This window comes from Ptychodera flava, chromosome 10, assembly GCF_041260155.1.
Source record: "Ptychodera flava strain L36383 chromosome 10, AS_Pfla_20210202, whole genome shotgun sequence".
Taxonomy (NCBI): Eukaryota; Metazoa; Hemichordata; class Enteropneusta; family Ptychoderidae; genus Ptychodera; species Ptychodera flava.
Genome location: NC_091937.1, coordinates 15,161,294 through 15,186,250, shown reverse-complemented (window position 1 = coordinate 15,186,250; position 24,957 = coordinate 15,161,294). Strand labels below are relative to the sequence as shown.

The window sequence follows — 24,957 nt, the reverse complement described above, 5'->3', positions numbered from 1 at the left end:
AGAAATAGTTGTTAGCCTTAAGTCGCTTAAAAATTTAGAGTCAGCTGACTTCAGTGACACAGGTATTAGCATACGAGGAATTTGCATACTGTATAAATTTAAATGTCAGCACGAAAGAGAACTAGACATAAATGTAGCACACAATCTTACTGATCTATCAGATGTTTTACCCCACATCAAAGATCAAGTGCCATCTTATTCAGAAGATGTAGATCTTGATTCAGATTGGCTTCTAGTAGATCAATTGAAATTCTGTGAGGAAGTTTGCGAAATCACTAAGATCAAACTTAGTACAACAGGTCTTCGAAATCCACAAGTACAGAAGTTATTTAGTGGGATAAAGCATCTTCCAGAACTTTGTCATGTGGATCTCAGTTTTAATGACATGGAACAGTATGTTGTACGTACCTTGAGCACAGAATTGCAAACAGGGACCTTAAACATTGAGTCCCTTGATCTCAGCCACAACAGAATAGATGACAGAGGTACCAAAAGTTTAAGTCTGGGTCTACAGGAGATGTCTAATCTTGAACAGCTTGATCTCAGTTATAATAACATAACTGACCGTGGCGCTGGATATTTAGGTCAAGCAAAGATGTGGATGCAGAATGTAACATACCTTGATCTCAGTCACAATGAAATAGGTAACAAAGGTGCAAAGAGTTTAAATGAAGGAATGGGCACAATATCAAAACTGGAGCATTTTAATCTTGGACATAATAAGATAGGTGATGATGGTTTAGTCAGTTTGAGTGAAGGTTTTAGGAGAATGTTGCCCTGTGTACTCACATACCTTGATCTGAGTCACAATAGTATTAATGAATCTGGCAAGGAAAGTTTGATGATAGCAATGCACAGTATGAACCACCTTGATCTCAGTCATAATCAGATCAGTAATTTTGGAGTTGAAAGATTTAATATCGAAGGTGTGAATTGGGAAGAGTTGAGACACCTTGACCTTAGCAACAATAACATAGATGACTTAGGTGCTGCCAGTTTGACCTATGGAATTGAAAAAATGGTGAAGTTACAGCACCTTAATCTCAGCAATAACTCTATAGCCGACTATGGTGCTGAGTGTTTGAGTGTTGGGATGGAGCGGATAGGGGAACTAACACATGTTAATCTCAGTCATAATCAAATAGGTCCGACAGGTGCAGGTCATTTGGGTGAAGGGATTAAGAGAATGTACAAGTGCAAGCTAACAGATCTTGATCTTAGCAATAATGAGATCAGTGACACTGGAGCAGTGGTTTTCAGTGAGAGTTTCACAGCAGGTTGGTATTGCCTGTCGCGTCTGAACCTCAGCAACAATGGGATTGGGGATTCGGAGCAGAAGCTGAGTAAAGCAGTGAGCAGAATGAATGAATTGACAAAACTTGACCTCAGTCACAACAATATAGTAACAAGGGAGCTGAAAGTCTCAGTAAAATCATAGAGATACTGACCAATCTTACTCATCTTTTCCTCAGTCATAATAAAATTGGTGTTTCTGGTGCAGACAGTTTGAACCGAGAAATAGAATGGAGCAAAAGATCAATAAACCTTGATCTTAGCCATAATGATATAGAGACTTGACTTGTTCAGAGGTTGATTAGGTCAAAGAATCTTGACCGAGTAAGAGAAGAGATTGATTTTAGAGAAAGTCGTAACGGAAATTAAGAGATAGAAATTATATTTGCTGATCAACTATCATAACTCTCATATGAGTGATAAAGGTGATGGTTGGTAATCAAGGCCATTCACCATTATACGCATAAGGGAGAACCCTGATTGTTGTAGGTGTTTGTTTTGAGTAGCAAAAACAAAATCTATTCGTGTTTCTGTACTCATTCTGTAGGTAAGTCATTGTTATCTAGAACACACTATTTGTTTATGTTTTACATTTTTTACTGTTGCTTACCATTGTGAATGATAAATTTGTTGTCAGCATTGTTGATTACAAAGGTTAATTGACTCTGAACATTCCATGTTTTGAAATATTTAAATTTATTGAATGTAATCATCGAAACCTGTAGAGCTAAGAATCCAGGTCAACTGATTCAGCCGACAAAGGCTTAGAGATTTACTGGAGATATGCTGGAAGTTGTGGTTCTAAGACTAAGTACTCTATGTAGAGAATTTATATTTAATATAGTGTATGTACTTATCCCAACTTGTCACAGATGTAGGACTAACAATGTGATATCATTGCAGTATCAAGTTTTGGAAGAATTTTAGAAACTTATTCATACTGTTTTGTTTTTCGTAATATTTTCATGTTTTAATTGCATTTTGATAGCAACAGATTTCTATATTCTCAACTCTGATATCAAAAATTTATATCATACCAGTATATTGATGGTGCTAATACAGCGATCTGATTGGTCGAGATGCAAAAAGAACCTGCTGGTGTATATTGATTCCGCTATACCCATTGCTGGCACACGCATGAGCCCTCAGCTTGAGCAAAAATCCGTTTTTGATGTTCCATACCAGAATTTCACTATACAGTTATGATATAATAGCAGTGAATCACATCCAGCAACAGCATATCACTCGATTTGGTCAAAATTAAGTGGTATATAACGTTGATGGGTGTGCTTTATTGGTGAAATATTATGATATTGAAAGATATATGTGAGAGACCGTTGTTATCACCAGTGCCTGTCTTGTGTTTTTCACACTAGAGTGCATGAAATTTCCATGTTCATGCAAGGGTAAAGAGAAGATGTAAACTTGGTAACTTTTCAGTACCCTTGTCCTTTGTATTACTTTTTCATTAATTAAGGAAGTATGTGCCTTGAAAGTGAAGACTTCAAATTTGCTCAAACTTCTCCTTTTTTTAACATTCCCAATAAAAAAATAGGGTCACCTTGCAAAGTTTTGAACTAGCAAAACAAATTACACATCATTTTGCAATATTTGTAATTCAAAATGGCTGCCATTCCTGTTTTAACTCAGGGGGGGGGGGGGGGAATTAAATTTTTGATTTTTCGAAAAAACTAAGACAGAGTAAGTTTTTGTTTCTCCAAGAGCTTAAAATGCTCTCCACAAGTGGTAGATCAAAAAAGAATTGTAGAAATTTGAGTCTATCTGTCCTGCGAGTGTGTCCTACCTTAATATAGACATTTCAATTTCTGTTTGGATTTTAGTCACCACAATGTAACATGAGTGTTTCAGCATGGTCCAGGGTACTGTACACAAGATACATATGTTATATGCTTGAGAAATGATCAAAGAATACAGCCATCTTTTTCAGCTTTTTATGGGTATAATGGCATAAAATGAAATTCATTTTTTGTGGTAGAAATTTCTCATTTTTATCATTAAAATAATGATACCACAAAATCTTAAAGTTCACAACCCATTTAAGACAAAGGACTGTAAATAGTTGTATCTTGATATTACACAGACATGTGATATATGCTTTTGGTTTTCTCACTTAAAATATATACTGTATTATTTTATTTTTGTACTATTCAATATAGGTCTCAGACCAAGTTAAATACAGTGCCAATTGTCTGTGTGTTTCTTATGTGACCCCAAATACAGCAGCTTTCAAGTTGTTTGCATTGGCTTGAAACCGGCATTCAATATTGTAGTGTGTGTAAAATAGTGTGTATCCACATACATACATACATGTGTTAACATATCTAGAGAGAGTCTGGGTGTGTAGTATGTGGAAGGATAAAGAAAATTGAAAATATATCATGATGTGGTATGGTGCTTCATGAATTGTATTCATAAGATGGTACATTCTCTGTTGATTTCTTGCATTCTGTTCTTGATATGCTTGCTCCTAACAATCACACTGCTTGAATGCCTTAAAACAGATCTTGAACGTTTGTAGTGATCGATGTCATTCATACTCCCATGACTTATTTCAAATTTAAAGACAGCAGTTTGGAATCTTGTGGAAGGAAATCTTACGCACAATCACACTCTTGGTTGGCCCTTTGAACTCAGAGTCCTTGTAATCTTGTAAATGATGTGGAGATTTACATCTGAACATGGAGCAAAGGGCAAGCTATAACTTTCAGTGCATTTGTTTGTTCTGTAAAAAAAATTATTAATCTTCTGCAAAAATCAAAATCAACTTGTCAAACCCAGAATGTGGAGTCTGTTATTGTAATGACTGAATTTTTGTCCAGACCAGAATTCATCTGTCAACATGGCAAACTATACACACTGCATTTTGTTCACAAGATTAATGCTTTCCAGCTACACATACTTCAAGGAGAAGGATGAGAAAATGCATTTCTTTTGTAGGACAGAATGCAATAGAAATATTTTAAAACGTAACAGCATTTTCCCTTCAATGGGACTCTGAAACAATGAAGATGCAATATTCATTTGGATCAGACATAGACTGACTATACTACTGTACTTGCTTTGATCGGAAACTTAAATAACATCATTCTAAAAATCGACCACTCATAATCCTCTATAACATCAATTTTATAGTTATTCTTTATTACACATGAACAGTAGAACTACAATCTAAAAAAGCACAAATGTAGTGACATTTGAGGTTATTTTCACTGTATCAGTTACATTCAAAATAGAGCTGTCATTTGACTTTCAGCCATTTTCTTTGGAATAAAATTTTCTCTCTCTGCTTCTGTTGAACATTAACCATTTCATGATATTAAGGAAGAACACATTACAATTATATCTGGCAGGAAACAACTTATAGACAATATGTTCGTAAACACAGAGATGGTTACTCATTTACTCGTGAAGTCTATGTTTTACATAGATGCTACATTGATGCTTGGAGCTTTAATATTGGTTGGAATCTGATTGCTGAAGCTATACCTCTAGAATTTCATCATTAGTTTGACAATCACAGCTTTAGTGAGTCACTAAAATGCTCTGATATAGTTTACAGCAAAGTGAGCTGTATACATCATTTCAATGTGGGAGTTTTATGGTCAAATGTAGAAAGTAGTCCTTGGAATGGAGGCTCACTCTGGAAAACTGTTGGACAATTGTTGTCTGTGACTGCATTTGGAGCCCCACCTTGGTTTCCAAATGCATTAGACAGTTCTATTCCCACTACCTGAAATAGCTTTTGTCTTGTGCTAAGGGGTCAAACTGTATGATGTTGAAATGCACTGTGGGTAGAAAGTTGACTTCTCACCACAGCAAGAGTTTGAGATAGTGATCTCATAAATACTTTTAGCACAAATAAAAACATCATGGCAAAAAGTTCTCTTGTAATGCAATTCATCTTCTAATCTTTTGGGGCATTTTCTGGCATCAAATTCTTGTATACCTAAAACTTAACTTTGTTCTGTAATCGCACGTGTTTTACAAGTAGAAGTCCACCACATTGAAAATATGGTTGACTGAATGAGACTTTTATGACTCACTTAGGTGGCAAAATTGTATTTAAGGTACCAAGAATTGTATCACCATTTCATAAACTTGATATGGATGACTATCTTTCAGAAAACTCTTGAAGGCTGAGCAAGGTGGTTTCTCCTTTATTTTAGAAACAAAGAAGAACCAATCAGATGGCTTCTTTTGAAGATGCTTTGAAAGTTTACAATTGTAACATGATCAGTGATTGGTGTACTTTGCTGCATACATACATAAACTATTCACTGAAAGCGAGTTATTTATACTTTGACAAATTCTATTCTGTATATACACTGCTGAGCATTTACAGACTACAGAAAGCAAGACGTCTACATGACATTGTACAGCATTTCTAGAGTACATGTAACCCTGTCAACCCACTGTATTTTGATTCAAGCCTTGTTCTTAAATGGTCTGTGCAGATCATCTTGCCACAATCAATTTTATGACCTAATGAACTGATTCTGTTCAGTTAGTTTTAAAATTCTTGTATATATTGATAATTTGATTGCAGTTACTGAGTAAATCTTCAGAATAGGTATGTTGGAAGAGGTAACATATACCTGTGGTGGGCATTATTGTGGAAATGTTTATACCAAATCGGATCTGCCCACGGGAAATCGCTCATAGCTTTTTAAACATATCTGCTGGACAATTATGGTGATGGGAGGACTTCCTTCAAGTCAAGTTCAAAGAAAATGCATTGCCTGATCTGAAGTCAGACTGTTTGTTGTGTTTACTCTGATCTGCGTGGTTTGCTTTCTTTGACAGGTCTGAGATGATACACAAATGAGGTTATAGGATGTACGAGGACATTAGCACAGCGTATCATCTGATGCAAAGTGGAGGGTGATTCAAAGTGCCAATGTCAGGGTGCTTCTTTTGTAGAATTTTCGTAATAAACATTATTATTATACACTTTACATTTGTGACTGAGGCATCAAATAGCAGAGTTGTGATAAGTTTTGTACAGTTTCACGATAATATTTCTTCTAACTTATAGCGCAAGTATGGAATGCTATTCTGGATGTCAGTGCAACTTCACCTAAAGAGTGTGAGACACGTTGTGACGATCTTCCCATTGGTGCTTTGAAACTCTCAAAATGTGAACATGCACAGGCACCCACTGAATGCATTGCACTCGGGGCACCTGGAAACAGTCAATGTTATTGAATGCTTGATTCCATACAGTTCTTATAATGCAGACATAATTCTATTGTTCTGCATGAGAGAGAAGAAAATTTGACAATTGTTCAATTTCTACACACTGCTACCATGGAAGGCGTACATAGGGTTGGCTGGATCTGCACAGACACTTTAACAATAGGGTTTCACTTTATGGGAAAACTGAGTTTAAATTATTAAGAATTAATGCTGTATATTAATAACGGTGGCAGTGACCCTAAACCCTGATATTAATAAAATTATACTTCTAAAAAAAGTCAAAATGTACGATTGATATGATTTTCATCCCGTTCAGAAGGTTGGTTTTGGTGTGGTAGGAACATGATCCGCCAACACAGACAGCATTACAGCCTGTTACAGAAAAAAGGAGAAAATATCTTTAGACTAAAAGTCAAGAAGAAATTGAAAACAAATTTTCATGTAAGTTAGCTGACGTGATTTGCTGTTAGAAAATTAAACCATTGCTAATTAAAGTTTTTTCACTGGGTAAATGTGTCAGGAACTTTGACACAAATCGGTGAGGATACCTAATAGAAGTATGCTATGGTTTGAAATTAATATTAATCTGAATATGGCAAAGGTTGGCCAATCAAACTCTAAACAGTGATGGTGCTTTAAGTGAGGCTTACATCACTGCCACTGTTCGCCAAATTTGGCAATTTACACATTTTTCAAAACTACAAGGACTCAGAAGGAATGACAATTTAAATTATCAGTGCTTGTATCTAAAATTATAGAATGATACAAATAAATATGGCTTAGCTTGTTATATATCATGAGGCTGAGCTGGTAAAAGTTGTGAACCTAAGTTTTCTGTCGTTAAAGCATCGCATTGTGAAATGGGATGGAAACATTTGTATGTACCTTTGTTTAATATCCTATCAAAGCTATGATATCTCAGGGTATTTGTGTGGTCCTTGTGGTGACAGTGTTTTGTTAAAGATGGTACATAGTTAAATTTTACAAGAGTTAATTCCCAAGTCATGTTATTTGTATTAACTGAACCTGAAGAGCATGAAAACAACTTCATTCATCATCCAAGGGAACAGTAGACATATTTACTCTCATTACGTCTACTGGGAAGTTCATAAACTGTTTATAGAAAGAAGCATGGTGGGATTCACTGTGAATAAATTCACCCACTTAGCGGGCTGAACAGTTGTAACTATGCAGGTATATGTCGCTCAAAGGGATTACAAATGAAGTTGAAGGTCCTTTGATTTTGACCAAACAGGTCATTTGTATACCGGTATGTGGAGGCACTGTAGTCAAGGTCACCAGCAGACATGTTGCATGCCTTTTGTAGACTTCCACCATTGTTTTTGGAGAGAAAGACTTACCATGACAGTCCATTTCCTGTTTTCGGCCTCCTGCCAGACTAGTGACCTATCACTATAGAACACCTCATCATCAACTTCTTCTGGTTTCCGAGGTAAACAATGCAAGAAACACCAGTCAGGGTTGGCCACCTCCCCCATCTATAAACAGAAAAGATATTGAACTTTAGATTTTCTCAAAATTGAAAGAAATTCTCACTTCAGCATAAATTTGTTTGATCATGCTCTGAGGAGAACACAGTGTAATTGATATCAGTAGGAAAGAAAGGCTGCAAAAAAGGTGACGATTAAAGATAAGCTGACGTTCAAAAATATTTCCAACCATAAGCAACACAGCAGGCGTATGTAATTCCTAGTTCTGACAGATTTGATGGAACTAATTCCTACATAATGTTCATCACATAAAATTGCAGTTCCTATTTGTACATTCTTGGTTGAAATACATTGCATGTCAGTCCAAATTGGACACTGAACTCATTTCACATTTTCATAATTATGAATAGCATTGAATCTCATCTGCCTTAGCTTTTTTCACTTTTTCTTCCTTCAGCACACTCAAATGAACATTTTTTTTGTTACACACTAGAGCTGAATTTCACCAGCAAAGTAAAAGTGCTTTGGCAAGGTGCAAAATACCTCAAATTTATACTTTTTATTAAATTTACAGTATTTTGGGGGATGAAGTCTGGAACAAAATGGTTCATGAACATGCGATATTTTCCTCCTTGTCCTTCACATTCATTCTCCATAGCCCGATTGCTACACAAGATGAGACTTGGGAAAACTAATGCCAATTTTAATTTCCATGTGCTTTCCTGTATCATGACCTGCCTCACCTTTTTGTTGACCTGGTAACCAGCAAATGCTTTGAGTCTGGCCACTTTCTCCTCCTCTTGACCCATGCTGATCCATGTGTCTGTTACTATGGCATCGACCTTTTCACAGGCCTCCATGGGGTCACGGGTCAAATAGAGTTGAGTTCCATGCTAGTATTTCCAAAAATGAAAAGACTTAGCTGAACAAATTGACATTCTTTTAAATCTTGTTTTAGATTGATGAGGCTGTAAACTTAACAATTTAAAAATTTATATTTTAAAATCAGATTCAGATCATTACAGGGATATCCTTCTTCGAAAAAGCATTCATAGTTTGCATATTGCCAACCTCTAGCTCGTCAGATTTGTGTTCTGCACATAATCATTGAAAAGGGCAAACAAATATACAAAACTTGTTTATCTGGCTACACTTAATGCAATTCTATAATGTTACCAAGGACAGTAAATTGCTTGTCTAAGACGTTTTCATATTAGACCAAGCTAGATCGTGTGAGGGCGCTATTTAGCCTGATGGCTAAATAGCGCTCATCTTATCTTGCTTTGTTCTTTCACGCATGTTACCTCAGTGAACAGATTATTTTAGCTGGATTAATATTCTGACAAGTAAGAACAGAATATTTCTTTTACTGGAGGTCATTCAAAAGTCAGCTTTACTCAGAATTTGTAATGGTCATTGCATGTTGAATAAAATGGCGGTTTTGAGATCATCTTTAAAGAATTCACTTACTTCACTTGTTAACTTCTTTGCATCTTCAATTACCTGAGCATCTGGTTCATAGCCCTGTCATGAAACATAAACAAATGAGAAAGCGGTTGAACAAGGGAGGGAGCCAATCCTCCACGAACCTCACAGCACTTTTTCCACAGAAATTTTCGAGCAACATGACCTGACTTTTTGGCAGATCGTCCATGTAGCCGACACCAACACGAAGTGTCTGTTACCGCTACCAAAAACTATGAAAAAATAGTAAAGAATGAGCTACAAAATCACTATCAGTTTTAAGTTGCAGGTAGAATAAGTCTGTGATTTTGTATAAAATACTATAAAATTGTAGACAGGTGAGCAACCAGCTGAAGTCGAGGAGACCTTAACCGCATATCATTTGCATCTCATTGTCAGCTACACGGACTGTGTGCCGACTTTCTGGTGTTCTCATTAGGACATAGGTGTCTTACATACCGATATAAAAACCTGACATACATTTGTGACAGGTGGCGTGTAAACCTGGATGTTACACCAATAAGATCATCACCAGTGAATCTCCCTGCAGACAGGCTAACTTGGATAATGACTTATTGAGAACAGCCAAATCTGTCCAGTCTAACCCTTTCAGGCCTAAACCCCTATTTATAGGGGTAGTTCTAGACTTGGTTCAAGTCTGTGATTTGTGAATGTTTGAGTGGAGTGAACGCAATGATTTGTATTTTGCTTTCATGTGAAACACGCGCGTGAGTGGAGTGGATGCGATGAGTGGGGTGAACGCTATACAGGGGAGTTTCACCCGGAATCACAGACTTGGCTTTCTTGCAGGGTTTGCGTTGCTATAAATTATTCATGAGATGACGTTTTTATTTACTTATATATTATCATAAGATGATATCACTAAAGTTTACATATTGGGAGGAGTTACCTAATATGACCGCAAGCGAGACATGCATAAAACTCACATGGCATTGTTGACAAAATGTCGGGTGCGATCACTCTCACAAAAGTCAGCATGACCTTTGTTGCATCACCGAAAAACGAGAAAATATCTGTGTTGTTTGTGGGGCCCATGTTGTGTTGCAAAATACGATAATCGTCGCCGGTTATTCAGGATGGAAAGAGAAGAATCAAGCAGCTTGTTCCGTGCGAAAATCGGAGGCCTAGCAAAAGGGTCGTATTACATGCCACTAACATTAAGTCATGTGTTCTCCTTATTGGCCAGAATAATAGCTGGAGCTGTCAATCATTTTGTATTTGCTTGACATCACTGTGTACACAGTCCGTTTGGCCCGCCTGTACTTTGCAAGAAGTCCAAGTCGGTGAATCCGGTAGAAACTAACACTATACTGCGCAGACTCAAATGTATCGCATTCAATCGCTGGGAAAACCTGACCTGGGGTGCCAAATTCCGAAAAGGTTTGTACGAAATAGGGAGACACAAGAGAAACTATTATAAATGATTTTTTTTTTTAAATTCACCGACTTGAACCAAGTGTAGGGTACATGTAGTTCTGGTAAGTTACAAGAAAGTCTGGCCTGAAAGGGCTAAGCGGCCACACTTACAGAGAAGTCACCTCTTTATAGTGGTCACCTTCTGACATTTCAATAACATTTTACATGTTTAAGGCCCTCTACAGAACAACCATCACTCTTATGTGGTCAATGACTGCATGTTATTGCTCCAATTTGGTACAAAACTTGTGCATAATTCTCAGTACGGTATATCTGACTCTCAATGACCTCTGTCAAAAATGCTCACACTGGAAAGCAAGAAATGAGTTTATTTTGACTGATTATGTATCTGCATTACAATTCTTTCAGATATTAAATGCATGTACCTTGTTTTTAAGACACTTATGGCATTAAATGTTTATTACTGCTGTTGTCTGTTCCTAAATTCAATGCTCAGCACACCACCTACACCCACAGTAATGCCATACCATCACCAATATAGTGCCCACTGTACACATTTGACCTATACATTTTGGTCATGTTCCCTGACAAAATACATTTTGATCTAACAGAATCACATCAAAGAACCGGCTGTGAATATCCATCCAAGGGCACGTATTACATTACAGCTCCTCAATTTCTCAAACCATGTCAACAGCTGAAAAATCCAACGACCATGATCAATGTGACTAGAATAAAATGACATGGTGATTGAGCAAATGTTTGTCTGATGAATGGACAAGAAATACAAAATCAAGTCCAACATTACCTTAGGCGTTGCAGCCTTGACGTGCATACCTAGCTTTGGTGCTCCCATCATGATAGAGTGAAGTATATTATTGCCATCTCCTACCCATCCGATGGTACGACCAGCAAGGCTGTGGAAGTGTCCCTAAAAAGATATGCATGGAAAATTTAATCATGTGTTATACATTGTCATTTATGGATGCAACAATAAACCTTGAAAAGGGTTGGACAGAATTCAAACATGTGACTCGTCCAAAATAAAATAAATTGATTTTTTTGGATTTTGCATGGCATAGGTACATACATTTTCACTAAAACAGGAAATATGTGTCCAGCAAATAGGTAAGTGGAATTTTTAGCACGTGCATAACGTCCAATGTTATTGAAGACGACAGAATTGTTGTCTAGACAAGAATGCTTTCATCAACAGTAAAATGCGTCCACAATTTATTTCATCAGCAAGGGTAGATACCTGGCTCGTTGTGTTTCATGAAACATAAGGACAAAGATTTGGAAATTTGTTTGTTTTGCACAACAAAAATTATTCAAATATCGAAATTTACAGCTTATATTGATGAAACTACACATCCCTTTTCAGTCTCTACCGACTAATCCTAAATATCCCTTACCTGTAAAGTTTGCAAGTCTGCTAGAATTTGAAGTGGATGATATTGATCTGATAGCCCACTAACAATAGGTACTGATGAAAATTCAGCCAGTGTGTCCAAATCTGACTGACCATACACCCTGGCTAGGATCAGGTCAGTGAACCTGGAAAGTACTCTGAATGGGAAAATGATGAAAACATACGATGAAGTGAACTACATGAGTTGGCTATTTTTTTATCAAAAAGGACATTGATCTTGATTTTCTTTTCAATAAATGTAGAAATTTCTTCTCCAGCATAACTGTAGGGGTTACCATAGTCTTTAAGAAGTGATTGATGAAACAACTGATGATGTAACTCCATGCTCAACGATGACAGTGTTTCTGCTTTCTAACTACTGTTGAACTTATTTCCAGATTTCAAAAAGAATTTTTTCAAATTTTCTCTGTTACCAATCTTGTGCATTCCTGAGCTATGCAACTTTTTATCCACTGCAAAACCAGTTAAAGACTCTGTATATGAATGTTGAGTTCTTGGAGCATTACCCAATACAATTATTAATTTTATTTCTTAGGGCTTTTATTTCTTTTCATGGCATTCTTTTAATGTAGAAGAGCCTTTGGTGGGCTTTTCACATCTTGGGTCAAAGGTCACGTGTACCTTGCAGAGTCTCCTATAGTTTCGTTAGTTCCAAGGTGAATGTCATCAGTTGAGAGGAAACAACCATGTCCTCCCAGAGCATGGATACCTGAAAACAGACCAAGAAATAACAGTCAACATTGGAAGACGTTTGACTGTCAGACTGTGAGTATGACTATTCTTCCATAATATGATATCCTGTATGATATGAATCTACTGACATGAAGAACAAAATTTTCCTTACCTTCTTTTAAAACTAAACCATTCATTAAGCAAACAAAGAGTGACATAGGCAAAGAAAGTTAGACTTTTCCCTGGATAATAGTTTGTTTTAGTGAAATGTGCATCTTTTGGCAATAGGTGCATTTTGCTGACAACAGTATTTGTATCCTGTGGCCCATACAATGGTTTTTGTAGCTGGGAAAACTGTTAGTCACAGTATCTATACAAATCGACATAAGTCAGTCACAAGATCAACAATTTCTACAGCAAACATTTTTCCAGCTATTTACCTGTATAAAGCATGGTTACATCTGTAAAATAATAATTAGCATATCCCACGTGACCTACTCTTTGTGGTAATAACAGTTTAACTGTAAATTATCGTGAGTGAATCAGTGATATTGTAAGGGAATGTATGGACATAATGTTTGAGCAATCTGACATGACACTTTGATTTACCTTTGAACTTAATATAAACAGTTCATTATGGCACCAAATTATATTCATGCATATTTTTTAGTTCATTAAAAGCAACCAATCAGGACCCATTTGACAAATGTGCCAATCAGAGACATGTAAATTAAAATCACACTTTCTTAGAGCAAAGTTGTATCATCATTATCATCATATACCTGTTTCTGTAGATAACCTCGTTCGTGTGCTGCGTTTCTGAAATATCATGGCGATGGATTTCCCAAGAAGGGGCTGATAGATCTCTTTCTCCTCCTTCATTCTCTTCTTCAAGTCAGCGGCAACCCACAACAGATGTTGGATTTCGTTGGCCGTGAAATCCTTCAAGGTTAAGAAGTGTCTGCCTTTCAGAGACGGAAGGTCAAGTGAACCCCTGCGGATAAAACAAATCCAGGTTTATCTTGCCAACAATTTCATTTAGTGCTAATTCTTATGAATTAAGGAACAAAAGATATCTTTTCTGTACATATTATAGTGAAGTTTTAGAGTTTGTTGCAAAGGACAGATTTATATATTTTATCCATATTCAAAGTTCTATTATAGAAAAAAATAACCAGTTCAAACAGTCTTATACAGATATACCACTCCTACCATTTTTTGGTACATTTAATTGCAAAAAGCAGAATTGACAATTGTATGTTGTAATGTCAATTTTTTTTTCATATATAAACAAAACACACTGGATGATGTTCTGAGATCTACAAATGCCAAAGGCTTAGTATAGTAATATGCCATGGACTAAAATGTGAAAAACCCCTTTGAGGTATATCAATAAAGCCACCAAAACGGCCATCTATATAGATCTTTGGAGGACAATGGTCTGAATGAGATGAGAAAATTATGATTAACCACCAACCAATCACCTTTCTTGTGGTTGAAGGAAATACAATATTTTGCTCTGCTGATATTTCCCACATTATTAACAACCCCTCCTGAGCTCTAATGGTCCGTCCCTTAGAGGGCCAGTAGCTCTAACTTTGGGCTAATGAGCAGCGCTGAATAAGATCTGACCCAATTGGGTAGCTGAATCTTACCAATATAATGAAAACAATACAAATAGACTCCCTAAGAGGCTGTGAATAGTGAAAATGGACCAATCAGAGAAAGAGCTTATTCAAGCTGCACATCAGCAGCTAACTTTTGATAATTTTCTTTCTACTATTTTTGTTTTGTACGGCAATTGCAAGTTCTTGTTCTACTCCCCAAATCACTTTGAAACACACCAACATTTCAGCTTGCCAACACAGCATATACACCTGTAGAAATGCAGTGTTATGGTTTTCACGACTCTAGTCCGGACAAGAATTCCACTTGTCAATAATAATGATGCAGCTGAGTTGGCAAGTTGAGTACTGTGTCTTGACATGCGCTTTGGGGAGCTGAACAAGATCCTATAGAAAACTGAAAGAAATTATAAAAAAATTACAGCTGCACTTTTGCTCGTTTACATGTAACTAAATATTGAAAGTAGCCTTGCACATGCAAAGACACATCTTTCATGTAAATAAATACAATATTCCTTTGGGTATTTACTAACTTTGCAAGAACCTGTGATTTGAACATGGCTGTCAGTGGTACGGGAAGAGGAAAGAATCGTTCATTTTTAAGTTTAGAAATGCTCTGACTGAGGGAGATCTGGTGGTACGTTGACAAATGTAAATAACATCATATTACAATGATGCTGCATCACTTCCCACGCGTGACTGCCATATGTTGTCAGTATTCTGCGTTTGTGTGCCCTGTAAATTGGCATAACAAGGCAAAACTGCTGAAGAAATGCAATATAAAACGGCCATTGCACATATTGGACGAAATGACCTCCACCATGACATATATTGTTTTGAAAGTTGCAATTATGATAACTTTGCTAAAACCGTGAACAAACAATACACATATTACGGTATTGATGCAATACTACTGTAGCCTGAAGACTTAACCCAACTTGTGGATATTGTCATCTGAATTCGGATCTCATTATGTTCCACAAACAGTTGGAATGATCAAATGGTGGATAATTTACATGGGATTCGGATGCAATGAAATCTGTGGAAACAACTTCGCGACCAAATGAAATAATAGTAGAAATTGACATATTTCCCGCGCCCGTTGACTAATGTACACTCCCTGAATCGGCATACACACAGATCTGTTTGCTCTTCAACCAAAGAATATACTTAAACTGCTTCTGAAACTTACTGTCCGGCTAGGTCTCCGTGATAATACGTGCATCCGATGTGTTTCCGTAGGCATCCCCTCGAAGAAGATGACAGAGACAAGATGGTACGAGCACCTTGACATAGAAGTCTGGGCGACGAAACAAATTTAGACATTGCTTGAAGGTAAATATTGTTAAATTTCTTAGAAACGTTCGTACAGAAGAAAATACATGTACTGGGAAGTAGTGCGATTTGGAGATCTTTGTGTCCAGAGGTTTCACAAGCATGTACCGCTATACCAAGCACTGTCCAATCAATGAACGGCTCTCCCTTTCAGCATGCTCACTATGCGTTGACCTCGATGAGGTCAAAGGCTACTGTTTGGTGTCAGCCTTTCGACGTTCGCGGTGGTGGTGTCTCTGCTGCATATGCCTTGTCGAAAGTCTAGGTACGTACAATACGGCCTTACTTGAATCCTGTTACGAGCTTGATCAGATATAAACGCTTTCAAATTACCATATTGAAGATCTACACCGTTTTTTTCCAAAGTATCGCGATTTCACGCAGGCAAAATCGCGTGAGAAGACGCGGGGGAATTACATCCGGGAACCTCGCATGCTTCAGGTGTTGTATACATCCCGAACATGGCGACCGACGACGATGATATACCAGGTAAGAAATTGAGGAAATGGCAGGAATTTTTCAAAAATTTCGCAAATTATGCTGCCACTGAGTAAAGATAATCTGTTTACAGCTAACTCCACTTTCCTAGGTATTTATGTTGCTCTCGACAAGGAGGAAATCGAAATACTTTGTAGTAGGTCACGTTCGGGTTAGCGTCCCTTGCAACAGCAGTGATGAGCCGCTGTTCCCTGTCAGCCAGTCACCAACGGAGCTAAACACTTACGCATTAAGTATGAGCTGTTTTATTGCTTAACCAGAGAAGCGGTTTTGGGGACTATATATATACGATAGCAAATGCCCCCGCCATTACGAATAAACCACACAGCATAATACATACAAGTCACACGAATAGTAAGGGACTACAGATGAGTTCTTCAGTACAAACTTATTACAAGTCAAGATCAGGTAAAGGGATGGGTCAACAAATTTGCATGACATTGCAGGTAATTTATGTATCTCGTATTCCGCTATAAATGCGAGCTACGGATAAAAAACTCGGGACAAGGTACAACAATGGAGATACTAGTACGTCCACTACTGGAACAACCATGGAGGTCATAGTGGTCTGCTTTTGGCACAAGTACTACCTCCATGGTACTACATCGTTGCCAAAGTTTCCCCTCCCACAATTTACACAGGCATGCATCATAACCATTACCACCAAGATCTAGATTGCAAATCTTTTGTAATAATAGTTATCTAAATTAATGAAAAGGCTTTTGAATTTTAAGCTTTATCTCTTTCTAGTAGTTCTGCATTGATCAGAGATTTGTGACATAGGTCAGATACTTTAAAGGTTATCTGTGTAATGGATATGATTTCCGCTCGCTCAAAAGTGTACCAAGCTTGATAATCTAGATACCTGCCTTTACTATTAACTATTATTTGAGGTCAGTGATTTCTTGTGACCTTACCGGTCAAGGAAAATTTGCAGGCATCCGATTTGACTAGTCTCAAACATGCAAGCATGATCACAATACAGTAGTACTAGCAAATAGATTAATCACAAGGAATTGTATGTAAATAAGTTGACTGAAGTTCATATAGTTGAGATACTTTTGAAGTTGAAGCCCTTGCATGTAGAGTGCATATGTTTAAAATCTGATAAAATAACTTAAATGTACAGTGACAACACATCAAATTTCTGAACTTCTAATCAACTTTCAGAGTAGAGGTACTGTAATCAACATATGGAAATCAGCTTCATTGAATTACCTGTGACCTCTGTACACATATCGACATGTTGGATAAAAAATGACAGCCAGCCCATTGTAGTGCAGTAAACACCTCATTGGAAATCATTTCTGTGAAGTGGCTGTACGTGGTATATAGTTGTCATAGTTACTAAGTTCAACCATAACTAATTATTATAGGGAGTTGTGTGGTCTTAGGTTTCTAGTTCTTTAACTGTTCAAACACCAATCATTATGTTTGGTCAGTTTGTAATGCCTACGTTGCATTAATTAATTTTTCCCATGGTTTTTGTTGATGACAATAGTTGGAAAGTGTATTCACATGTAAATTTTCACTAAATGTACGGACATTTCTAAACACATTTTACCAAATCATTATCTGCATGTTGATTACAAATATACACTAACTTGTACACATGCATGATACACACTATGTAAAAACAGCACATCTGTACCTGATCTTCCAGTTTACCGTATGATTTGTCGAAAATGAAGATAACGGTGTTTGTGAGACAGACAGATTTACCAAAACTTCTTTTCTCCAATTGGCAGATGTTCTCTTGGTACTAGTACTGGTATTTGTTGATCAGTTACGAGGCAAATCTTGTTTGTTTTCAGTTTACATTATAAATGATGATCAAATTTTTGAACTTCCAAAATCATTGAATCTGAAGAAACTGTGTCTCAAGATACCTTTTCAAAAACATAATCGACAGGTGTGACAAGAACCGGTATATTGTGAGAACTGACTGTTACTAGTGCCACAGCACTCATTTTCTTCCAATTCATCACCATTGGAGACCTGCTTATGGTGATCATATGCATGGATGTAGTGCTTCCACGTTCAAATATTTGTAGTCTCCATCTGAAGTGAGTTGTGTGCTCTTTTGTAATCAGTGTTTGCAATGAAAAACCTTGAAAACCTGACAGCAAACAACTCCACTTTTTCAGCTTTGCTTTACCTTGCCAAAGAAATCAAATAGTTTACTGTGCATAATTATCTGTGCGCCATAGGACGTATATTTTTCTTGATTTTGATTCCTTGACTTTTTGAACATCACTGAATGTTGGCTAGTCTTTGATACTTTGACATTTTCATTCTCAGATGTCATGTACATGTAAGGTTGTGTGGATTTTTAAATGATAAATAGCTTTATGTTGAAAATGTAATGACAGATATCAGTGATCCAATACTAAACAGCTGATGTCACCTTGTAAGTTCAAAAGGAACAAACTTAAGTGAGTGAAAAGTTAGGGAAATAATAGAAACTCATGACTTTAAAAACTTTGTGCAAAAATAGTAAAATGGAAGTGCGTATAGTGGGGTTGTAGAGAACTATCACCACATACAATGGTTACCAGTAAAAGTCTCTGATCTACATTTTGTCCTCAAGTTTAACCCACTATTGAATCAATTCATAGACAGTAAGTGAGATAGTGATTGTGTTTACATTATTATGGAATATTTGAAATAACATTCCCTATGCATTATTATGGAGTATTTTGCAAGTAACATCTCTTATAAAATTCGTAGGTTATTCAATGTGCAGCTCAAATGCTGCACCATACATGTAGTTTAGAAACATGGTAACTTCAAGTTCTTGGTGCATGTATACCCATGAAACTGGCCCGTGCCGTGTATTTCAGTTTTCCAAATAAGCAAAGCACTAGGAAACAGAAAGAAAATCAATGCCAAATCAGTTACAGGGATATGCGAGGACTTAAGTTCTCATTACCATTATATCCTGCATACAGTGAAATACAGTAGGACACAATGTCACCAAGGTAGCGTCAGAATGACAATACCCATCGTATATCATGTCAGTATACCCTATTCATCCACAATTGCTATCTCTCAAAAGCAACCAATATACTATCCTTAACAGTTGCTTCCTTTCATTAAGTGAGGTCATATACATGTAAACTATAATGGATGCAAAAACTTTGGAAGGCTGGTCTCTGGTATAATAATTTAGTCCGTAGTTACCTTTTGTCAACCAAAACCACAAATAAAACTTTCAAGTGCCTGTTTAGTTTACTGCCTGGTTCAAGTGGCGGAAAACCTAGGCAGGGTATGACCTTTGTCCCAAAGTGCACAATGCAGGATATCTTAGGGGCAACATCAAAAGTTCAATATAATAAATCTAACTTAATTGCTTAAGTTTGGCCTCAGACCCCCCCACTCCCCCTTCTAACTTAACTGACCTAAAATTGGAAAACATTGCGGACTCATACCCTGTACTAATTCTTTCAAACGACGTACTAATGTACCATTGAATTAAATAAAATTTGACAACCATTATAAAGTAACAAAAATACAGGTGACTGAATCGGTTTTAGCGTACAAAAATCAGCCTTGAAATCGTAAAATTTGCCATAAAGACGTTAAATTGTTTTTGACTGCACAGAAATTAATTTGGCCAAAAACCCCCCACCCCCAAACTTAAGCAATTAAGTTTTTTTTCAAACATCGATCTTTTGACGTCGCCCCTTAAATGTCACAGTTGTCCTTTTTGATATCACAGTTGTATCATATATATATATATATATATATATATATATATATATATATTATATATATATATATATATATATATATATATATATATATATATACGTATGTACATACATGATATGAATAATCTATGATATCGATATGAGTATTTTGCATTTTCTCACACAAACAAAATTTTTTACCAAAGATATTTTTAATGATCATATACATGTACCTAATTGAAAGCATGTTAACGTAGTAATCTGAACCTATGCTCTAGAAGAAGTCAAAAATATCTTTGATTGGCCGCTCATTCATATGCAAAATATTTTATGATACCCATATTCACATACTTTCCTGTATATATGTCCCAGCTGGTAAAATAATATTTCTTCGTAAATAAAATTGTTCATGTGACTTTTCAGTCATGACTTCATTCACACATGGTAAAGATAATAATTCCCATAAATAATATACAAGATACTGTAGTCAATGTTATGATTTTGGAAATTTGCATCATACTCATACTAATAAATGTAATATGAATTCATTGTGTCTCATGACAATTAATCTTCAACGGCTGTATTCCGTGGTTAGATCAGAGGGCCAATACATGTACATGTGTGTAATTTTCTTATAGAAGTACTACAAGTTAGATGACAATTTGTACATGTATAAGAACATTGCCAGATGTCAGCAGACTTTGTACCCAATCAAATTTTTCTATTGTACATGTACTTCCAGAATTCCTACTGTCATCACTGTCTCACCATCACCAGATTGTGCGACAATTGTTATTGACATTGTGATCTCTTTCAATGAGGGTGTATCGGGTACTATTGTGTCAGCTTTGTTGTCATGTTACTGTCCGCAAAGAAGGAAGTTGGCTGGTCTAAAATAGACATGCTCTTAATATTACAATGGGACTGATTTATGCTTTATTATTCCGTAGGGCAAACACTCGGTGCGTTAGGGTTGAAAAAGAGAAACAAAACTCCTTGTTGAAAACTACAGGTAGTTTATGAGGAATTACGAATTAAGTATATTCCAAGATATTACTATGTAATGCCAAGCTATGATAAATTTTACCTCCTCATGCAATCATGTAACTCAACTATTTTGTGTAATCTTTCAAAATTTGTATTTTTTGCTATGAAAAAACGCTCTGAAGCATTAACGGATAATGTGCTCTAAACTTGAGTAATTTTATGATATTTTGTTTGCTTCCTCCGGAGATCTTAAGTAACATATTACTCTATACACAGAGGCCGGCGGCCTATATTGTATATGAATAAAAGTATTATTATTATTATAAAAAAAAAACTACAGGTATGGGCTTCTGGTATCCAGACTTAGTCATTAGTCTGTGAAATGAAACTTGGGTATTTCTCATCAGTATTTCAATAAGTGATGTTTGTGTTATTTGACCTGCTTACAATCTATATGCCAAATGAAAACTTTCATCAACAGAATTTTATAATCTCTCAGTTTTAGGGCTTTACTAATTGTATCATTGTCGCTGATGTGATTATTTCATTGAGCCATGGAGAAGAGAGACGGGAAAGTACATGTAAACAGACTGGTCTAAGCCCATAGTCTTCCATATATTTGAACAACCCTATTATTTTCTGCGGCAAAGTTGGACTTATATAAAGTGAAATGTGGTTGAAAGTTTTAAAAATATGTGAAGGCAGTGTAGAGGGATAGTAAAAGAACACTAGTGACCAAGATCATGAAAAGTTTCTATACTCAAAATGGATTTTCATTAGAAAGTATTGACTTTCCCCTTTTCCCAAAAACCTCTCTACTTGTACCAGTATATGTAATGCCAGTTTAAGAAGAAATACGCTTTTCACAATAGTCATAGAGTGGATTTCAGAATTTCACATCAGGAGACAGCAATTTTCTTGACTGCGTACAGTAATCCATTTTCTCATTGATAGTGTATTGAGTAACTCCACACTAATGCAGTTGTTCCATTGACGTCAGCCACAATTGTATTATGTACATGTATGCAATTATGGAAGTGTAACACTTCTAATAATTTGTGGTGACATTAATTGACAACAATTAATTTGCTAGCGATGGGTGTAGAAACTCGTAAATTGCAGCAATTAGGTAAAATCAACTGGACACGCAACGTGTAATTCCATGATGCATATACAATGTGCCTTGATTAACACAATGATAATGAAAATGAAAATTAATAGCGGATTTCACTATGGCTGGGAATTAATCCTTTGAGTGCCAACATCAATTGTTCTCCCTTCACAAAATTCAATTTTTCTCACATTATTGCCAAAGTTTTGATAAAAAACTGTAGCCACTGAACTATGATGTCCATTTGGTTCAAAATTATCAGAAAAATTCACCAACAATTGGTAAAATGTCGCAGTAAAATTTTATTTGGAAAAATTACAGCACTCAATGGGTTAAAATTAATGCTTGTCTCCAAATACTGGGTGTGTTAATATCTTTTGTATTGATGAAGAAAGTTCCCACTTACCGGTAATAAATTGCGGAAAATTACACTCATTTGTGACTAATCTTGGGATTTGAAACAAAATTGCTGTTCTGGACTCAGGTTGTAGTGTGTGGAGGAATCTTCTTTGCAAAGGCCTATTACTTGTACAGTTGTACCACAGAGTTTCTCAAAAACCTTGTACATGTATCAGTATCTAAGTCCAAGGCTGCATCTGATGTCTTGAAGTTCTACACATTTTATTAACCAGCAGAAGAGGACTTTCTTTAGAAAATATCACATTGGAGCACGAACAGTTCTGATCCATCTGATTAAAAAGTATCGCAGATAAGAAAGCTGCATAACCTCACATGTTGGCAACAAGTTCTACCAAGAGAGTTACAATCTCAATTTATTTATTCATGTAGTCATACTGTTTGTGGTGTACCGGTATGTAAGATGTAGTGATTTCATATTTTTATCAGTAAATTTAACATGACCATTCCATTTGTTCTTTTCTTTTCTCAGAAACTGGAGCCATATTTACATATGGCAAGAGTCGGTTCGCAGACAATTTACCGAGCAAGTTTTGGATTCGAAATGACAAGGCAGTTGGTATAGCTTGTGGAGATGAACACTCAGCCATTGTCACAGGTATCTGCAGATTCATGCCTTTCAACCATGTAAAGTGCTGTATTTCCTTTAATGTTATTGCTGAAGAATTACTTAACGTGCTGAAAAATCACACATGCCATTTATTTCCGAGTGGAATTATTATGGGTGAATTCCGCTTTTGATTGTTTGTATATTGCAACTAACTCCTGAGAGTTTCTCACAGCCCCCAGTGTGGCCCTCTCCTGCCCTGAGTTTGAGCTTTGTGTAGCATGGCTAGCTTGTGTACCCTGGTGTCTCTACAAATTTGGCTAAGAACTGGGCCTAGCAAATGATTTTAAGGTACATCAGTGTAAGTAAGAGAGTAGATGCTGATGTTGTAGCAAACCAGGGGCTGTGAGAGTGTCTACCTGCTTCTGTTAGAAATTTATACACATATATGAAAAGTTGAGCAATCTATTATTTCATTGACAAGTATGTAATACATATGGACAAAAAAGGGTACATGATCTAATTTGATCACAATCACACAAAAGTTGAACAATCAATTATTTCACTGTACACACATGTAATGTGGATAAAAATAGGTATATGATCTAAATTGATCACAATCTAAAATGCTTCAGTATTTGTCATTCTCATTCCATGTTCTCTCACTTTTTGAAATTCAGAATCTGGCCGTCTTTACACATTCGGAGCCAATGACTGGGGACAGCTTGGGCTGGGTCACATGAAACCTACCAATAAACCAGGATGTGTCAAATGTGAGTATCTTGTGCATGATGAACAGCCCAGTGATATTTGTAAAAATCAATAATAGTACTGATGTGACGTAAAAATATTTATTGGATGTCAAGATAGTCAAAAACAATGGCTGTTGAGTGTTTGTTGATAAAACAGTTACCCTTTGGAAGTAACCTGGTTGCTGGATAATAAGCAATTTATCACTTGATACTAAGGTTATAATTGTCTTTATGACGCTTCGATTTTGAAAAGTGCTATTCTTAGCTCAGTATCAGTCATTATATTACCATGCACTGCCGTGTCGCATTTTGATTGGTCGAGCTGAACCACGTGACTGACCACAAATACACAGTAATGGTCTGTTTATATGCCCGTGAATATGAATAATAAGATTAACAACTCAAAGTATCGTAACTTTACAGCTCAAACGTAAATCATAATCAATCACAAAATAAAATGGAGCACTTGTAGGTCAAGTTGAGATACTTTTTTCTGAAAACATCTCCGGATTTGCCAATATTTTACAGCGCGCATGACAGTGCGTCGCGTAATGCTCAGTTTCTGGGGCCCAGTTGTCGTTCGCATCCTGAAATTTTCGGATATTTGACGGTTTTCTTGGTTCGCTGATAATATAATGGAAATAACAGACTCCGCGCTGACCATTAACGTTTATTTGTGGGCGCGGGCTCGAGGAAAGCCAAATTAACGGGCTCGGCAAGCCTCGCCCGTTAATTTTTGGCTTTCCTCCGCCCTTGCCCACAAATAAACGTTAATGGTCAGCGCGTCGTCCGTTATTTCTATAGTATCCAAAGAAGGAAGTATACCAAGTAATTTAATGTTCAGATTACAGACATTTGTGAATGTAGAATGTGACAGGGCAGACTTTTCAATGCTTAAATTTGTACGTCACTTATGGTTTTGCTGTGTGTGTAGACTTATTTTGAAGCCTGTGGAGTAAATTAAATTTTCACTGGCGCAGTTTTTAAAGTAATGTATTGGTCATACAATGTAAGTCCCTTCTTGCTTTTAAGTATCATCATCTTTGGGTAGCCCTAATAGGCGAGC

General features: G+C 36.5%; 3 protein-coding genes across 19 annotated transcripts in view; 2 read left to right on the top strand and 1 right to left on the bottom strand.

Moving 5' to 3' along the window:
• Positions 1 to 385: 385 nt before the first annotated feature.
• Positions 386 to 1,438, top strand: LOC139141515 (NLR family CARD domain-containing protein 3-like). The gene has a single exon (XM_070711108.1). The coding sequence runs from the start codon at positions 386 to 388 to the stop codon at positions 1,436 to 1,438; it is 1,053 nt and encodes a 350-aa protein (XP_070567209.1).
• A 2,989-nt stretch (positions 1,439 to 4,427) lies between these two features.
• LOC139142084 (ornithine transcarbamylase, mitochondrial-like) lies at positions 4,428 to 16,090 on the bottom strand. Its single transcript, XM_070711898.1, has 9 exons — positions 15,745 to 16,090; positions 13,710 to 13,921; positions 12,877 to 12,964; positions 12,239 to 12,392; positions 11,632 to 11,754; positions 9,432 to 9,485; positions 8,705 to 8,854; positions 7,872 to 8,009; positions 4,428 to 6,882 (listed from the first exon to the last, which is right to left on the bottom strand). The coding sequence occupies exons 1-9, from the start codon at positions 15,876 to 15,878 to the stop codon at positions 6,823 to 6,825; spliced, it is 1,113 nt and encodes a 370-aa protein (XP_070567999.1). The 5' UTR covers positions 15,879 to 16,090; the 3' UTR covers positions 4,428 to 6,822.
• A 149-nt stretch (positions 16,091 to 16,239) lies between these two features.
• Positions 16,240 to 24,957, top strand: part of LOC139142082 (X-linked retinitis pigmentosa GTPase regulator-like) — a 44,430-nt gene continuing 35,712 nt past the window's right edge. For 16 of the 17 annotated variants that reach the window (XM_070711884.1, XM_070711883.1, XM_070711885.1 and 13 more), the window contains exons 1-3: positions 16,240 to 16,376; positions 23,065 to 23,190; positions 23,820 to 23,912. In XM_070711884.1, the coding sequence (XP_070567985.1) occupies positions 16,349 to 16,376; positions 23,065 to 23,190; positions 23,820 to 23,912 (247 nt within the window). In that variant the 5' untranslated portion in view covers positions 16,240 to 16,348. The remainder of the gene's footprint in view (positions 16,377 to 23,064; positions 23,191 to 23,819; positions 23,913 to 24,957) is intronic. The other variant, XM_070711892.1, reaches the window with a different exon arrangement.